We start from the raw sequence: 17,998 nt of genomic DNA, 5'->3' as shown, positions 1-17,998 counted from the left end.
TCCCTAATTACGACTGGATTCCCCATATGGACCATCTAGACAAGAGAAGAGTGTGAGAGAAGGCATGGAAAATGATCAATCAAGCAATAACTCCCAGTATGGTGAACTTAATTAATTATGATAACTGGCAATAGAGCTCGACAGCTTAAAAAACTAAAATGAGTTACATGTGGTTCGTTCAGCCATTCCTATGGGGGAAATTAATGGGGACAGAATGGGGTTTTGGGATAAACACCAAAAATATGGTCTTGAGGTTAACACAGGCTTAGGAGAGTTAAAACATTTTGTTCCATGAGATAATATCAGTCCGTTAACATGACCTTTTATGAATTAAGCCTTTATGTGCTTGTTTTGATATAAATTCACAAAAAAGTAACGTTAGCTGACGAAGATTATATCATAGAACAAAATGTGTAAGATGTTTATCACAGACCTTATTTTCGTTGTTTATCCAAAAACCCTCCCAAAAAAACAGTAATTTCCCCATAGGCTTTGGCCAACGGAGTTAGTCCCTACAAAAATACCCCATTACTATTGCTCTCTATGGCAACAGTGATGGTTATTTCAATCACTGGATCTTGTCAATGGAGGGTAATCTGCAGGGGATGATCCTGGAGAGTGAAAAAGAAATGCAACTGCCCTGGTCCTAAAGAATGTCACGGAAATATTTTAACACCACAAGATTTTGGTTGATCCCACTATCCCAGTTCTCTTACAACGAGAAATATGATTAAGCTCTGAATCTGGACCATGATGAATAGAGGATTATGGGAGTCTTGTTGTGTAGCATTTTTTGGACAGAATGTTAGATTTATAAAGAGATGGTGCATGTAAAACACTATTTTGAAGGATAACTTTAGAAGGATCATAACTGGGCATTGCTAAGCAGTGAATAGCCTGATATGAAGTAATAGATCACTTTTGATAGCTATTACGAGCAATCCAAGTGGTATGAGAAAGTACCTGTCAGGACTAAAGCCATATCGATTTATTTTTTGCTGTCTGTCAAAAATCAGGAAGCCAATAGCGCTTTTCAATTCTGATCTCCATAAAAGGACTGCACACAATGTTGTACAGTTGCATGTTGTGTGTAGGCAGGGCTTTGTAATTCGATTAAGATAGCATGAATGTTTTAACCCTTTCCTGCAGTCAATGACCAAAAGCGTCCTCTTTGACCTCATGGGTAAAAATCCCAAAATCCGCAATATCTGAACCTTTGTGTATTTCATTTTGCTAAATGGACAATCACATTATTATTACATAGCTATGCGAATATGTAATGTAATGCTTGTAATGCCCCTTACGAAAAAAGATTGCAGTCAGAGTGTAGTATAACTGTAGTACACCACAATATAACTGCAGTTAGAGTGCAGTATAACTGCAGTATGCTGCAAATACTGCGTCCAAAATATAACTTTTTTTACTGCAGTAATTTTGCAGTGTAACTGCATTTAGAGTGCAGTATAACTGACGTGCACTGCAGTGTACTCCAAAATACCACAGTCGACTGCAGTTACTGCACTTTTACTGCTGTTTCAAAACTGCAATCTTTTTTTGTAAGGGGCCGTGTGAGACTGTTGACTGTATTAGCCGTCTACCAACTCAAAACAGTTGTCTTTTCCAACAACTCCCATTTTAAAACTGAAGGATTTAAAGTGTTTATTTCAGGTTGAATATCGAACAACCCTGGTCCTTCACACAGTTCATTGGCGGACTAGCAAACACAACAGCTGCTAGCTGCATTTCTTTCACTTTTTATTTGTTTGCTTCGTTTCTCACTGGCTGGCTAGCAAGATCACCAATTCAATATTTAAAAACATGTCTACATAACTTATACATTCCTGATAGTTTATTTGTTCATCTAAACAACTGATGGTGAGAAGCTCATTTTAGCTAGTTAGCAAGCATACACTGATACATCATCTTACTTTGTGAACATTCCCTTCTGTTGTATAGGCCTACTGCTTTCGGCAACTGTGCGTCTTTGTCAAAACATTTTATAGTTATCAAACGTATCGGTGGCACATTTGCCATCTACCCGCCAAATATGTCCGTCAGCTTTTTTGGGGGGGTGCAAGAATACAACGTTTTAGTGTGTAAAATTTTTTATTAATTAAAGTCTGCTTTAAATGCCAGAATGTCCTACTGCATTCTTCTCTTCATCTAGTGTGAATTTGCTGCACACTATACAGTAGATAGGTTAGCTGACAATGTCACGAAAATGATGCACGTAATTCAATGGGGCAGAAGTCCATGTGTTGTTGTGATTCTGGATTGCCAGATAGCTAGCAACAATGACAAGAAGCTGCCATGTGGGGAATCGTAGGTGGCTTGTTTCAGCTAGTTTTATCTTGTTCTTGATATCATGTCTTGTTTTGAGGTGTTTTGACTGATATCATGTCTCTGCTAATATGGCCAAAATTCGCTAACTAGCTAACCAACAACTGTAACAATGTATTTGAGAGACAAAAAATCAAATCAAGTACTCATAGTGCAAATGCATTTATATTTTCAATAAACATTCGAGACGAAATGTAGTTTACAGGTTGTCAACAATCTAAGCCAACCCCGTCTGTTTTGCCACATCGTTGCACATGCGTCAGTTTTGTTGCTAAACAATGAACCAATCTATCGAGGAGAAAACATTTATTTTCAGACCCACCTTTGTTAGATAAGGGGACAGGCTGTACCAAAATGAATAAATGGCAGGGAACAACCTTCTTGTCAGTTTGGATAAGCCTTGAATGTTGATATTTGTTGCTCACAGCATACATTTTTACTAAACAGTATGTTCTAAATCATATGTAGTATGGTTAGTACATTTAGTTATATGAAGTACCCTAAGCTAGAAAGATTTTTAACTAAACAAATAGATCTAGCTCACATAAAATATCTGCAGCACATTGCCAAAATATATATTTGTTCTCCATTTGACCATATCTGAAAAATGTCATGGCTACGATGTCAACAATCAGGTCTGCGCATAGTCATATTTGATTCTTTTAGTCAATTTTTGTATCTTTTTGAGAGACAACCCTTCAGAGGAAGCATCAAAAGTAGTTTTAGAGTGGTTTTATATCTCAAAGTATATGACAGATGGTTATCTACAGAATGTTGTCATGAAGTGCAAATTTAAACAAATATGAACTCTTACTGTATTCTTAATCCCATAAAAGAATAGAAACGTTTTACATTTGTTTTCTTAGAACAAAGCAGCATCCAAACCTCTAACCACAAGGCAGATAGTCTAGTGGTTAGAGGCCAGTAACCAAAGGTTGCTGGATTGAATCCCTGTCGTTCTGCCCCTGAACAAGGTAGTTAACCCACTGTTCCCCTGTAGGCCGTCATTGAAAATAAGAATTTGTTCTTAATTAACTGACTTGCCTAGTTAAATGAAGGGAAAAAATATGCGAGTACAACTTAAGCGCAACTTAATGTATTTCCACCGTTCCTTCCCAATGGGCTCTAAACAGTACTTTCTTTACGCTAGACAGATATTCCAATTCTAGCAATTAATATGCTAAGTGGTACAATCCTTCACAATGTCACTTTTCATTTCCATCTTTCTGCGTTTAAACCCACGCTCCTTTGTAGGTCTCTGTGCAAGTTAAATATTTTTCAGTGACAGCGGTCTTTTTTCTGTGATGTTTTCACTGTTACCTGACCCAATGTTTTTACCAGTTGGTGACCCATACGGGTTGAGCAGGATTCAGGGAGGTCATACAGGATGACCACCTCAGAGAGTATCTTTCCCAGTGAGCTGAAATGCATAGCCCCATAGCAAATGCCCTTTGACACATGCAACCCAGCTGGAAAAACACATTTCCTGCCACTCCGTAATGAGAACAAGCATGGTACAGTGCATTTGGAAAGTATTCACACCCCTTAACTTTTTCCACATTTTGTTAGTTACAGCCTTATTCGAAAATGTATTAAATTTGATTTTTTTTCCTCATCAATCATATTCACAAAGCAAAAACAGGCTTTTAGAAATATTTGCAAATGAACACTACTGGTCAAAAGTTTTAGAGGGTTTTTATTTATTTTCACTATTTTCTACATTGTAGAATAATAGTGAAGAGATCAAAACTATGAAATAAGACATTTGGAATCATGTAGTAACCACAAAAGTGTATTTTATATTTGAGATTCTTCAAATAGCCACCCTTTGCCTTGATGACAGCTGCACACTCTTGGCATTCTCTCAACCAGCTTCACCTGGAAAGCTTTTCCAACAGTCTTGAAGGAGTTCCCACATATGCTGAGCACTTGTTGGCTGCTTTTTCTTCACTCTGTGGTCCAACCTATCCCAAATCATCTCAATTTGGTCGGGTCATCTTATGCAGAACTCCATCACTCTCCTTCTTGGTAAAATAGCCCTTACACAGCCTGGAGGTGTGTTTTGGGTTATTGTCCTGTTGAAAAACAAATGATAGTCCCACTAAGCCCAAACCAGATGGGATGGCATATCACTGCAGAATGCTGTGGTAGCCATGCTGGTTAAGTGTGCCTTGAATTCTAAATCAATCACCAGCAAAGAACCATCACACCTCCTCCTCCATGCTTTACAGTGGGAAATCCACATGCGGAGATAATCCGTTCACCCAAGCCACGTCTCACAAAGACACAGCGGTTGGAACCAAAAATCTCCAAATCTCCATCTCCACTCCAGACCAAAGGACAAATGTCCACCGGTTTAATGTCAATTGCTCGTGTTTCTTGGCTCAAGCAAGTCTTTTCTTCTTATTGGTGTCCTTTAGTAGTGGTTTCTTTGCAGCAATTCAACCATGAAGGACTGATTCACGCAGTCTCCTCTGAACAGTGGTTGAGATGTGTTTATTACTTGAACTCTGTGAAGTATTTATTTGGGCTGCAATTTCTGAGGCTGGTAACTCTAATGAACTTATAATCTGCAGCAGAGGAAACTCTGGGTCTTCCTTTCCTGTGGCGGTCCTCATAAGAGCCAGTTTCATCTCATGAAGCTGGTTGAGAGAATGCCAAAAGTGTGCAAAGTCATCAAGGCAAAGCGTGGCTATTTGAAGAATCTCAAATATATTTTGATTTGTTTAACACTTTTTTGGTTACTACATGATTCTATATGTGTTATTTCATAGTTTTGATGTCGTCACTATAATTCTACAATGTAGAAAATTGTAAAAATAAAGAAAAACCCTTGAATGTGTAAGTGTTCTAAAACTTTTAACCGTAAGTGTATAAACAAAACTGAAATATGACATTTACTTAAGTATCCAGACCATTTACTCAGTACTTTGTTGAAGCACCTCTGGCAGCGATTATAGCCTCAAGTATTCTTGGGTATGACCCGACAATCTTGGCTCATCATTATTTGGGGACTTTCTCCCATTCGTCTCTGCAGATTCTTTTAAGCTCTGTCAGGTTTGATGGGAATGTCTCAGCACAACTATTTTCGGGTCTCTCCAGAGATGTTTGATCGGGTTCAAGTCTGGGCTCTGGCAGGGCCACTCAAGAACATTCAGAGAATTGTCCCGAAGCCACTCCTGCACTGTCTTGGCTGTGTGCTTAGGGTTGTTGTCCTGTTGGAACGTGGACCTTCACCCCAGTCTGAGGTCCTGAGCACTCTGGAGCAGGTTTCATCAAGGATCTCTCTGTACTTTGCTTCGTTCATCTTTCCCTCGAACCTAACTAGTCTCCCAGTCCCTGCCGCTGAAAAACATCCCCACAGCATGATGCTGCCACCACCATGCTTCACCGTAGGGATGGTGCCAGGTTTCCTCCAGATGTGACGCTTGGCATTCAGGCCATAAAGTTCAATCTTGGTTTCATCAGACCAGAGAATCTTGTTTCTCATGGTCTGAGTCCTTTAGTTGTCTTTTGGCAAACTCCAAACTGCTTGTCGTGTGCCTTTTACTCAGTGCTGCAAAGTTCTTAAGTAAAAATACTTTAAAGTACTACTTAAGTAGTCTTTTTGGGTATCTGTACTTTACTTTACTATTGATATTTTTGACATCTTTTACTTCATTACATTCCTGAAGAAAATAATGCACTTTTTACTCCATACATTGTCCCTGACAACCAAAAGTACTTGTTACATTTTGAATGCTTAGCAGGACAGGAAAATGAAAGCAGAACACGTGGTCATCCCTACTGCTCTGGCCTGGTGGACTCACTTAACACGAATGCATCTTTTGTAAATAATGTCTGAGTATTGGAGTGTGCTCCTGGCTATCCATACATTTTAAAAACAAGAAAATTCTGCTGTCTGCTTTGTAAAATATTTCTACTTTTACTTTTGATACATAAGTATATTTTAGCAATTACAATTACCTTTGATACATAAGTATATTTAAAACCAAATACTTGAGACTTAAAAAAAATAAAAAATACTTGAGACTTTTACTCAAGTAGTATTTTACTGGCTGACTTTCACTTTTACTTGAGTAACTTTCTATGAAGTTATCTTTACTTTTACTCAAGTATGACTTTTTCCACCACTGCTTTTACTGAGGAGTGGCTTCCGTCTGGCCACTACCATAAAGTCCTGATTGGTGGAGTGCTGCGGTGATGGTTGTCCTTCTGGAAGGTTCTCCCATCTCCAAAGGGGGACTCTGGAGCCCTTTCAGAGTGACCATCGAGTTCTTGGTTAACTCCCTGACCAAGGCCCTTCTCCCACGATTGCTCAGTTTGGCCAGGCGGCCAGCTCTACGAAGAGTCTTGGTGGTTCCAAACTTCTTCCATTTAAGAATTATGGAGGCAAATGTGTTCTTGTGGACCTTCAATGCTGATGAAATGTTTTGGTACCCTTCCCCAGATCTGTGCCTTGACATAATCCTGCTCTACGGACAATTCCTTCGACCTCATGGCTTGGTTTTTGCTCTGACATGCACTGTCAACTGTGGGACCTTATATAGACAGGTGTGTGCCTCTCCAAATCATGTCCAATCAATTGAATTTACCACAGGTGGACTCCAATCAAGTTGTAGAAACATCTTAAGGATGATCAATGGAAACAGGATGCACCTGAGGTCAATTTTGTGTCTCATAGCAAAGGGTCCTAATACTTGTTTTTTTATTATTAGATTTTTTTACACTTTTTTTCTCCCCAATTTTTCATGGTATCCAATTGGTTACAGTCTAGTTACAGTCTTGTCTATTCACTGCAACTCCCGTACGGACTCGGGAGAGGCGAAGGTCGAGAGCCGTGCGTCCTCCGAAACACAACCCAACCGCACTGCTTCTTTGACACAATGCCCACTTAACCCGGAAGCCAGCCGCACCAATGTGTCAGAGGAAACACCGTACACCTGTGCGACCGTGTCAGCGTGCACTCCGCCCGGCCACCCACAGGAATCCCTAGTGCGCGATTGGACAAGGACATACCTGCCGGCCAAACCCTCGCCATAACCTGGACGACGATGGGCCAATTGTGCGCCACCCCATGGTTCTCCCGGACGTGGCCATTTGCGACAGAGCCTGGACTCATACCCAGAATTGGATGGGGCGGCAGGGTAGCATAGTGGTTAGCGCGTTGGGCTAGTAACCGAAAGGTTGCAAGTTCAAATCCCCGAGCTGACAAGGTACAAATCTGTTGTTCTGCCCTTGAACAAGGCAGTTAACCCACTGTTCCTAGGCTGTCATTAAAAATAAGAATTTGTTCTTAACTGACTTGCCTAGTTAAATAAAGGTAAAAACAATTAAAATCTTGAGTGGCACAACTAGCACTGCAATGCAGTGTCTTAGACCACTGCACCACTCGGGAGGCCCCAGTTTTTTATTTTTACTAAATTTGCAAAACATTCTAAAAACCTGTTTGCACTTTGTCATCGTGGGGTATTGTGTAGTGTTTCTGTGGAGACGTCGTGTTGGCTGCTGACAGTACGCATACATGTTCCTAATGTGCCCCAAACTGAAAATGTAAAAGCCTTAGATATTAGCCTATGGATTTGAAGAATTACAAAGTACTATACGAAAATGTTGTCTTGTCTCCTTCAAGAACTGTTGCTATGAATTACTTGTCAACACATGATGTCACTGATTATTTGATGAATTGGATTTCCTCCCGTACAGAGACGATGTTGAGCTTTGTGGATGACATCCTGTCTGGGGCCAAGTCTCCGTGTGTGATGCTTGGGGATATCCCTGACCTCTTGACCTCCTCCGTGAGCATGATCATTCGCTGCCTGGAGCCAGACACCAATTACATGTAAGTTGCTGTAGTATTATCAATGGATGCTTATCTCTTGTGGGGTTTCTTCCCAAAACGCTATATATCAATTTTCAGAAATGTTGGTAAATTAGCTTTTTATTGTTTTACAGTTGAAACAACAACAAAGTAATCACACCGCCTCTGTTTTGATAATAAGCCTGTAAAAATGTAGCCACTCTCAGATTAATAGACAGAGATATGAATGAAAGGACTGGCCATCCATGATATTACATGTAATGTTTTAAACACGTTTTGAGGCCATACAGTATTTCTTTACATTTACAATATTTACAAACATTGGAGAATAATAAGCTTATATTGTGGGATCTCATGGGGTATATGGAAAGATAAACAAGGTGCTTGACTCCACCTTACAGTATATAAACTTAAATTGGGTGCTGGATCCTCCGTATATAATCCAAAGAACAGAAATAGGACAGCACTCTGGTAAATAATCTTAAATTGAATTATTTTTATTCATGAGGTGTGACAGTTGAACTAAGCTCATGAGGAATTTATAAGTTGTATTCAGACCCCTTGACTCTTTCCGCATTTTGTTACGTAACAGCCTTATTCTAAAATTGATAAAATATTTTGTTCAATCAATCGACACACAATACTCCATAATGACAAAGCGAAAACAGGTTTTTATGATTTTTTTTCACATATAATAAAAAAAAAGAAATATCACATTTATATATGTATTCAGATCCTTATGAGACTTGAAATTGAGCTCAGGTGCATCCTGTTTCCGTTGATCATCCTTGAGATGTTTCTACAATTTGATTGGAGTCCACCTGTGATAATTTCAATTGATTGGACATGATTTGGAAAAGCACACACCTGTTTATATAAGGTCCCACAGTTGACAGTGCATGTCAAAGAGAAAAACAAGCCATGAGGTCGAAGGAATTGTCCGTGGAGCTCCGAGACAGGATTGTGTCGAGGCACAGATCTGGGGAAGGGTTCCAAAACATTTAATCAACATTGAAGGTCCACAAGAGCCTCCATCATTCTTAAATGGTAGAAGTTTGGAACCACCAAGACTCTTCCTAGAGTTGGCCGCCCGGCCAAACTGAGCAATCGGGGGAGAAGGGCCTTGGTCAGGGAGGTGACCAAGAACTCGATGGTCACTCTGACAGAGCTCTAGAGTTCCTCTGTGTAGATGGGAGAACCTTCCAGAAGGACAACCATCTCTGCAGCACTCCACCAATCAGACCTTTATGGTAGAGTGGCCGGATGGAAGCCACTCCACAGTTAAAGGCACATGACAGCCTACTTGGAGCTCGCCAAAAGGCACCTATAGGACTCTCAGACCATGAGAAACAAGATTCTCTGGTCTAATGAAATCAAGATTCAACTCTTTGGACTGAATGCCAAGCGTCACGTCTGGACGAAACCTGGCACCATCCCTACGGTGAAAAAAACGATTTAATCCATTTTAGAATAAGGCTGTAACCTAACAAAATGTGGAAAAAGTCAGGGGGTCTGAATACTTTCCGAAGGCACTGTATATCATTAATTTATAAGTCCAAAACTGTATGAAGCAACGACAGATTGCCCGTTTAGATAACGTATGAAAGAGATTGGTGTGTTTTTTTCACTATCTAATCATGTCAGGGGTTTTTCAATGACATTCATGTATTTGTTGGAAATCTATCACTTGATTCAAGAGAGAAATAATCTTTTTTTTTTGCAAAACACTATATAGCCGCCTACCTCTCAGAGAAATAAGTAATACTGCTAGGTTTTACACAGTCAAATGTAACAAATTACTACATAAAAACAACAATCTGTACAAATGATACATTTGTGACATCAATATAAACATATATATATTTTTTATGAATCAATGCAGTAATTTGAGATCTGTATGTAAAACCTTTACATTTGACAGTTTAGTCATTTAGCAGATGTTCTTATCCAGAGCGATATTCAGTTATTGCATTCATCTTAAGATAGCTAGGTAAGACAACCACATATCACAGTCAATATAGTATATGAACATTTCATTCCAGCTTAACAATGGATATATAGATATGTTGCCAAAAAAAACAATTTTAATACCCACCTAAATATATGAATAAAAAATCTGAGAAAATGTATATTTTACACACACATGAAGGTACCCATAAGCTAACACAAATGCGAAAAATTGGGGGATTTGGAAATAAAATCTTCAAATGGAAAATACTATATCATCATTATCACCATTCAGATAAATACGTAAAACATACTTAACCAACTTGTAAACACATTGCTTGCCTCCTTAGAACTTGATTTAGCAAGCAGTGACTTGAATGTAAGATCTCCAAGAAAAAGACAACAACAAAAAAGGGAAAAGGGAAAATTATTAATTTGAGGAATTGCACAATATGAAGATTGGTTAATGGATAATATCAAACTAGCTAGCTATTCTTCTTAGGGTAAATGCAGATCCTGAGAAAGCATATCTCCTATAACTTTTACACCATATTACAACACTATTGTGTATTGCACTGAGGGAAGCCCTGCCCTGGATGTTTCCGTGGATGTGTACATACGTGTCGATGTTATCCTATGGAAACACAGTCTACATGAAGGGAACAACGTCCAGTTTGTGCAAGGTAGAGCCTGGAATCACTCCCCAGTCATGTGTATGTACTTCTTTAAGGTTCAAATTGGGGTGTTTTAAATATGGTTCAGACAGCTGGGGAAGTAGCTCATGCTTTGGAACAGCTTGAAAGTGCGTAAACGGAGCACTTAATGCTAATAGCAGAAACAAGAATCACAAGATCAACAGATTAGGTGTGCAGACAAACATGACAGAGAAAGGCCTTGTTCGTGACAAAAATGTGGACTATTTGAGATGTTATTTCAATATACATATTTTTCTTCTTTTTTTTTATCACGAAATTCAACATTTACCCTGGATTTATATTATAATGACTTCTAATGTTTATAAATGGCTAAATAATGAACCCGAAAACAAACTATTTGGGAGGTATTGTGTATTTTCCCCCCAAAAATTGAAAAAAATGATATTGTTGAATTCGATATTAGGAAGAATCAATTCACTTTCCGGGAACAGTGTGGAGTTAAGTGAGGTCATTGCCAGGTGTAATGAAAGCATCTTATGGTTATTCTGTTTCTGTGCTACTGGACATTACAGTCTGCATTGCTCCGGTGGTTGTAGTAATGCAAGATGATATTGTGGTGATGTAAACTCACCGCTGAGGCAGTCCCATGTGAGGTCAATGTTGTGCTGCCTGGTGGCCAGTGTATAATGACCGCATGGAACGCTTGACTGTGTGTTTAGGGTCAGTCAGTGTAATGAATTGGGCCATGCTCTGAGAGTTCTAAGTTCCTCCGGCACCCCTCCACCTCCCCCTCCACCTCCCCCTCCACCTCCCCCTCCCTCCTCTGGCACTCACACCCAGCTCCCTAACTCCACACATGCAGCCACTTACCTCACACACGCTCTGTAAATGGGGTAGACACACTGAAAAGATTACAAAAAGGAGGGATTGGGAGAAACCCTCAGCTTGAGCACATTGTCTCTTCAAATGGTTCTGATGTATAGGAATATCCCAACCAAAAACATATGCGCTTTATCTTTACATAATTTTGCTTCTGGTCAGTCTCCTTGTTGGCAGGCTATTCAGCACAGTTGTTACAACAGGCAAATTCTGTTATTTTCAAAATATTTCCTTTTATCATTAAATCTCTCTATACCTGTGCTGTACAGTTAGCGAAATGCTTGATTACTTCTTTAGAATATCTGTTCATGTGTATTCGCAAAATCTTTCAGTTCAGCTTTGAGAATGTAAAAATACCAGCTCTGTAGGTTCCAAGAAGGAAACCTAATTTTACACATTATTTTATTTCTCTTATTGTCTTGACACTGGACAGTGACCTCAGTGCCTTATTGGCCAGGCTGTATTGTATTGTATTCATAACCATGGATACATACAGTACATTTATTTGGGGTAGACACAATACACTATTTCACAGATACCACTGCAGGTGGTAGTTGTTAATGTTTCCTTCCACTAGATGGCGTTATGTTTCAAGTAAATGTTAACATCCACGCACTTGTTTTGTAAATTTTGCCTATTGTCAGATTTTATTAGCAGGTTTATCACATTACAACAGTAAATCAGAAAATGTAATGATTTTGTCACAATAACATTGAATGCATCTAGTTTCCACCACTTAATTCAGGGTCATTTTTATTTTTATTTTCAAAGCCTGAAGCACTAGTTAGCAGTTGCACACATTATTGCTGTAGCATGTACTCCCATTGCAATGAACTAACACTAGTCATATATGTTGGTTTTCAGGTTTAGGCTCTGGGCAGTGGACAACACAGGCCGTCGCTCCAGTCCTAGTGAGGTCACCATCAAGACCCCCTGTCCTGCTGTGGATGACGTCAAAGCACTAGGTGGGATTTCTCATGCATGGATGGACAGTTTCCGTATCTGTATCTTGGTTTTTAGACACATCTTCTAACAGTAGTTACCAATCTGAAAACTTGTAGAGACACACATGTCAAGAATTTCACTACACACGCAAAAACATCTGCTAAATATGTGTATGTGACCAATAACATTTGATTTTATGTCTTGGCTCCCCATACAGTACTGAGATCAGATCTGTGTTGTTGCAGAGATTTCAGACAAGATCTACAACTTGTTCAATGGTTACACAAGTGGCAAGGAGCAGCAGACGGCCTACAATACGCTGATGGAACTGGGCTCTCCCACCCTGCACCGTGTGCTCTACCACTACAACCAGCGTTACGAGAGCTTCGGAGAGTTCACCTGGAGATGCGAGGATGAACTGGGGCCCAGGTATGAACTGGGGCCCACCTGGAGATGCGAGGATGAACTGGGGCCCAGATCTGATCTCTCTCTCTCTCTCTCTCTCTCTCTCTCTCTCTCTCTCTCTCTCTCTCTCTCTCTGTCTCTCTGTCTCGCTGTCTCTGTCTCTGTCCAAGAATATCATGGCATATTGGTTAGTAAAGCACAAATACCTCCCGCCAGACTGTGTAGTAGCATCACAATCCGTCCCTACATGGGTGGTTGTTGAGACTCTTGACATTTTAAGTAATTTTGGATGTGTTTTTAACACAGACTGGTCTATAATAGATTCCAAATACAGGCTTTGATTGTAGACATAGTTTGTGTGAATTGGGTAAAGTGGAAATTAATTCAAAATGATTGGAGACAATTGTACCCCTGACATTCGTCTGTCAATTTATAGCAAGCAGGAAGGCCTCCGCTATCCCCTTACTGGTTACTCAGTGCAGATAAGTATTATAATGTGAAATTGTAGCTAAATGCTTTATAAACAGAGCCATGTGTCCGAAATAAAACGTGTAGGTATGGTTGCTGGTAGATGCACGGTGAAGCAGGTGAAACTGATTAAGACGTCTTCGACTGCAAACTCAGAATCAGGGCCTTAGTTTCAAATTAAAGGTTGTTTTTAATCGAGCCCATATTGGAAGCGTTGATGTAATTGGTTTGCTTCTGAAGTGTTCCATTAAAATACACTTACATTAACAGCCCCCAATTTTCAGAGGGATGATTCATGTCAAGAAAGCACCAAAGTAAGTGCATTTGAGGTGAGGGTCGGGGGACTATAAACATGGGTTTAGATTAACCTAGTAATCAATTGGACATTATCTCACTAAACACCATTATAGTGCTAAGGAGGGTGGCTGCACTGGCTGGGTCATTCCACGAAATGAGTGCCTTTTGCATGCACCAATATTGAATTTTAAAAGCCTGTTTTATTAAACGCAGTGCTCTTTAATATAGACCACATGGAGAATTCAATACATATGATTTTTTTATATGAATAAAGGCTTGCTAAAGTGCCAAACTTTCATTCAATCATTTTGGCATGTCTCTCCGTCAACCATGTGTCACTTCTAGGAAAATTTCAACCAGTGGAGGCTCTTCAGAGGAGGAAGGGGAAGACCATCCTCCTCAGTGAATTTCTGAAAAATGTAAATAGTAAAACATTAAAAAAGTTATCCTTTTTAGATAAAACTGAACTAAATATATTCACGTCACCAAATAATTGATTAAAAAACACTGTTTTGCAGTAGCCTCAACAGAACTCTGTAGGGTACCACCATGGTGTAGCTGGAGGACAGCTAGCTTCCGTACTCCCCTGGGTACATTGAATTCAATACAAAATCTAGGAAGCTCATGGTTCTCGCTCCCTTCCATCAACTTACACAGTAATTATGACAACCTCTGGAGGACGTCCTCCAACCTATCAGAGTTATTGCAGCATAAACTGACAGGTTGTCCACCAAATCAAAGGATCAGGGAAAGATTCTAGTACTGAAAGCATAAGCTACAGCTAGCTAGCACTTCAGTGCATAAAATGCGGCGAGTAGTTGACTCAAAAAGAGAGAAAGACAATAGTTGAACAGTTTTGAACAAATTAATTTTATCCAAAATTAAGGAGAAGCAAGAGAGAGATAGTATATATTTTTTCACTTACTTAGCTAGCGTGAAATACAGCTAGCTAGTTCGGCCTAATCAAAAACCTGGCTCAAACAGAGAGGGATGCTATGTTAGCTAGCTGGCTATAGCTATCCAACACTGGAACTCTTCCAAGTCAAGGTAAGTTTTTGGTTTTATTAATTTGTTGCCACCGGGGCCCGCCGGTGTAACTGCTAAACTGCTTGCTGCTGACTGTACACTGTACTGCATGATTGTAGAGGGTTTACTAACGCGTTAGTTCTAGTAGCTATGTTGACTATGACATGACAACGATGTAGGCTTTGTGTAGCGGTTAGCGGTCATGATATGAAGGTTTGGCCTGAAGTCCACAAGCGAAGAGAAAAGGTGAGAGGAGGAGAGCATGTAGATAGATATCTACCTTTTAAGTTGCTCCATACTTTAAGACTATTGTTAGCTTGTTAGCATGTTGGGCAGGATTTTCCATGTTGTTATGGTGTGTTGTGATTGTGTAAGCCTGCTGTCTCAGGAAATGTCATTGTGCTATAGGCGTTACTGAAGAGATGTATTTGTAATGTATTCTTTAGAATTAGAATAAGAATAACATGATTAGACACGGTTTGCAATGGAACTTATGGGTTGGGTGCGTTGGGCTCCTGGAGAAGACCAGGAGGTTCCTATAATTGGAGACCGCCCATCACTTGTTTACTTGTTCCATACCCCCTGCCTCTCTAGCAGTTCTGAAAGGATCAGTGTACCATTTCAATCAAAACAATGAGATTTTGGTTTCCACACACACCAATACAAAGCAGACAACATTGCCTGTAACAGGGCTTGTCTCCAGAAATGACTTTCCTTGTTATGAAATCCTCCAATTCACTGGGGTTACCCTGTCACAAACAATGTGGACCATTAAAATTTTCATTAGCTAGTCAAAATACAGATAATAGTCACCCACTCAGCCCCTGACTAAATGTAAACTTGTTTCAGCAGAGTAAACAATATGTTAAAATAAACTGGTGAAGTAATGAATCTATCTTTATAAAGCAGTGGAAATATTCCACTCCCAACTTTTGTACGTATCATATCTCACTGACGAGTTAGGTTGGCCACTGTCAGAGAATGTTCTTGTTTCTTTTTCCTGCAAAATTGTGTGATGTTCAAGCCAAACATAAACTGACAAAGTCTGTCTCCTGAGCCCGACACTTCTCTCCATGTCCCAATCTTGTCATCGCTACGTTACTACCCATCACTAAAGGCATGAGGCTGGATGTTGACTTAGAAATGTTAGATGTTGGCTTGGTAGGAGAAAATCTTATCATGAGTATTACATTCCCCCTCAGTCTCCTTGCCTTTACAGCCCGAGAACTGACAGTTATTTTTATGACACATCCTAATCAGGCAATTGCCTGCGATGCTAAGTATTGTTATGGTTGGATTTCGCTTGATGAAATGATAAGTGGAGCTCATGTTGTTGTGATTTTTCATTTTTTTGTTAAAAAGGGCCTTATTTCATCAAGGCTGTTTAGGAGTTATAGAGATTTTCCTCAGACATTTTCCTGTCTTACCAACACATATACCCCATAACTGTTTGTTGGGTATAGACACCAATGTATGTACTAGTACTGTACCATAAAAGTCCAACAGTTTACGTTCACGCAACACATGAAAATGCATGCATTCATAAAATGTATTTAAATGGACAATAAAGTTCGTATCGCATCATATAGTATATCTGTGTAACACAGAGACAGAGTCATCATAGTGGTGGTTTCCTAGCATCATGGATGCTCTTTTGGTCCAGTCCCTGGTCTCTGTGGCTGTCTGAGTCAAGAAGATTCGAAAGAGGGGCCCTGACAGAGTGAGATATCTCCAAAGTGTACCTCGGAAATGTGAGGCCATTTTCCACTTCTATACATGCTGTGTCAGAACCGTCTCTGGATTGTAGGAGGGGTGAAGTCAGGCGCAGGAGACAAAACTACGTGAAAACACACGTTTAATGAATGAGTCCAAATATGCCACAACCCAAGGCAGGGTACAAACTCAAAAGGACAAGAAAAATCCTAACTGAGTTGGGGCGCAGCCCGGCAGACCCTCATGCCTAAGTACAGCATAGCGGAGTAAAAAAGAAAATACCCACCCTACTAAGGATGACACACTAACAATCCCACACAACCCCAAACAAAAAACAGACAGATGAAATAACCCCACTAATGACTTAACCCAAAACAGGTGCTAACCGACACAGACATAACCAAACGAAACAGAGAAGGAAATCGGTGGCAGCCAGTAGGCCGGCGACGATGACCGCCGAGCGCCGCCCGAACGGGGAGAGGCGCCACCTTCTGTGGACGTTGTGACATGCTGGGATTTATGGTGACAACCGTTGCTATTTGAAGCCCAAATAGTTATTTCTAGACAAATTAAAGCATAACAAACCTGAAGGTTTTTGTTTTAAGCAAATAAATATCTAAATTCCTTAAACCACTGAAATGTGGCAAGGTATTAGAAAAAAATATATTGTAGCGACGCGCTTGGACAGTTGTGTGGTTTCACAGGGTCCAGCATGCCAGTCCCCCTACTGTCTGCCAATCAAGGGAATGTGTCAGTGCCAGACATCCTTGTGGTTTGTAGAACAGCGGGGGGCTGGGCACTACATGTCTGTTATATTGCCATGCTTGCATTGTTATCCCTCTCTTCATGACCGTGAGTCGAATACCTGTTATTGTTGAATCAGATTTATTTGGCGGAGGCTACGGCCAGACAGTTGCCTGTGTGAGTTCTGGGTTAATCAACCGTTCATTTCGAGAACTAGGGAACTGTTGTGGACATTCTCTCATTGATGATCTATCGAGGTCATTACAATACATTTAGAAGGATGATATAAATGACAGCATCCCTACTACAGACACACTGATTATTTAGTAAAGACTCAATATGTCTGTGAATTTTTACATCGTTCAAAGTACTGTTATATTATTTTCTCAAGAGTTCTCTGCAGATGATAAATTGTGGGAATTTAAGCTGATGTTCTGCCCTATTTGACTAGCATATGCAAATTGGATGTTGCTTAGTATCTCTATGTAAACATAGCATAGGCTTCAGACCAAAGGGGGCTGGTGGGAAGAGCTATAGGAGGATAGGAAAAAGGGCTGGGATGGAATCAATGTTGTTTCCATGTGTTTGATGTGTTTGGTACCATTCCATTGATTCTATTCCAGCCATTACAATGAGCCTGTCCTCCTATAGCTCCTCCCGCCACCCCCCTCTGCTACAGACACAGTAGTATCCAATATTCAAGGGAGAACTGATGAACCTGCCCCTAATTTGAAATACAATATCTTAATATGAGGAT

At 40.0% G+C, this 17,998-nt stretch overlaps 1 protein-coding gene across 9 annotated transcripts in view; it reads left to right on the top strand.

Moving 5' to 3' along the window:
* The window catches only part of astn1 (astrotactin 1), a 266,863-nt gene that overhangs the window by 245,676 nt on the left and 3,189 nt on the right, over positions 1 to 17,998 (top strand). For all 9 annotated transcript variants that reach the window (XM_029725719.1, XM_029725716.1, XM_029725713.1 and 6 more), the window contains 3 exons: positions 8,047 to 8,182; positions 12,508 to 12,608; positions 12,834 to 13,017. In XM_029725719.1, the coding sequence (XP_029581579.1) occupies positions 8,047 to 8,182; positions 12,508 to 12,608; positions 12,834 to 13,017 (421 nt within the window). The remainder of the gene's footprint in view (positions 1 to 8,046; positions 8,183 to 12,507; positions 12,609 to 12,833; positions 13,018 to 17,998) is intronic.

The sequence above is a fragment of the Salmo trutta genome, chromosome 31 (genome assembly GCF_901001165.1).
Source record: "Salmo trutta chromosome 31, fSalTru1.1, whole genome shotgun sequence".
In the NCBI taxonomy this organism is placed as follows: Eukaryota; Metazoa; Chordata; class Actinopteri; order Salmoniformes; family Salmonidae; genus Salmo; species Salmo trutta.
The sequence above is the reverse complement of the archived record's forward strand: the minus strand, read 5'-3'. Positions and strand labels throughout refer to the sequence as shown.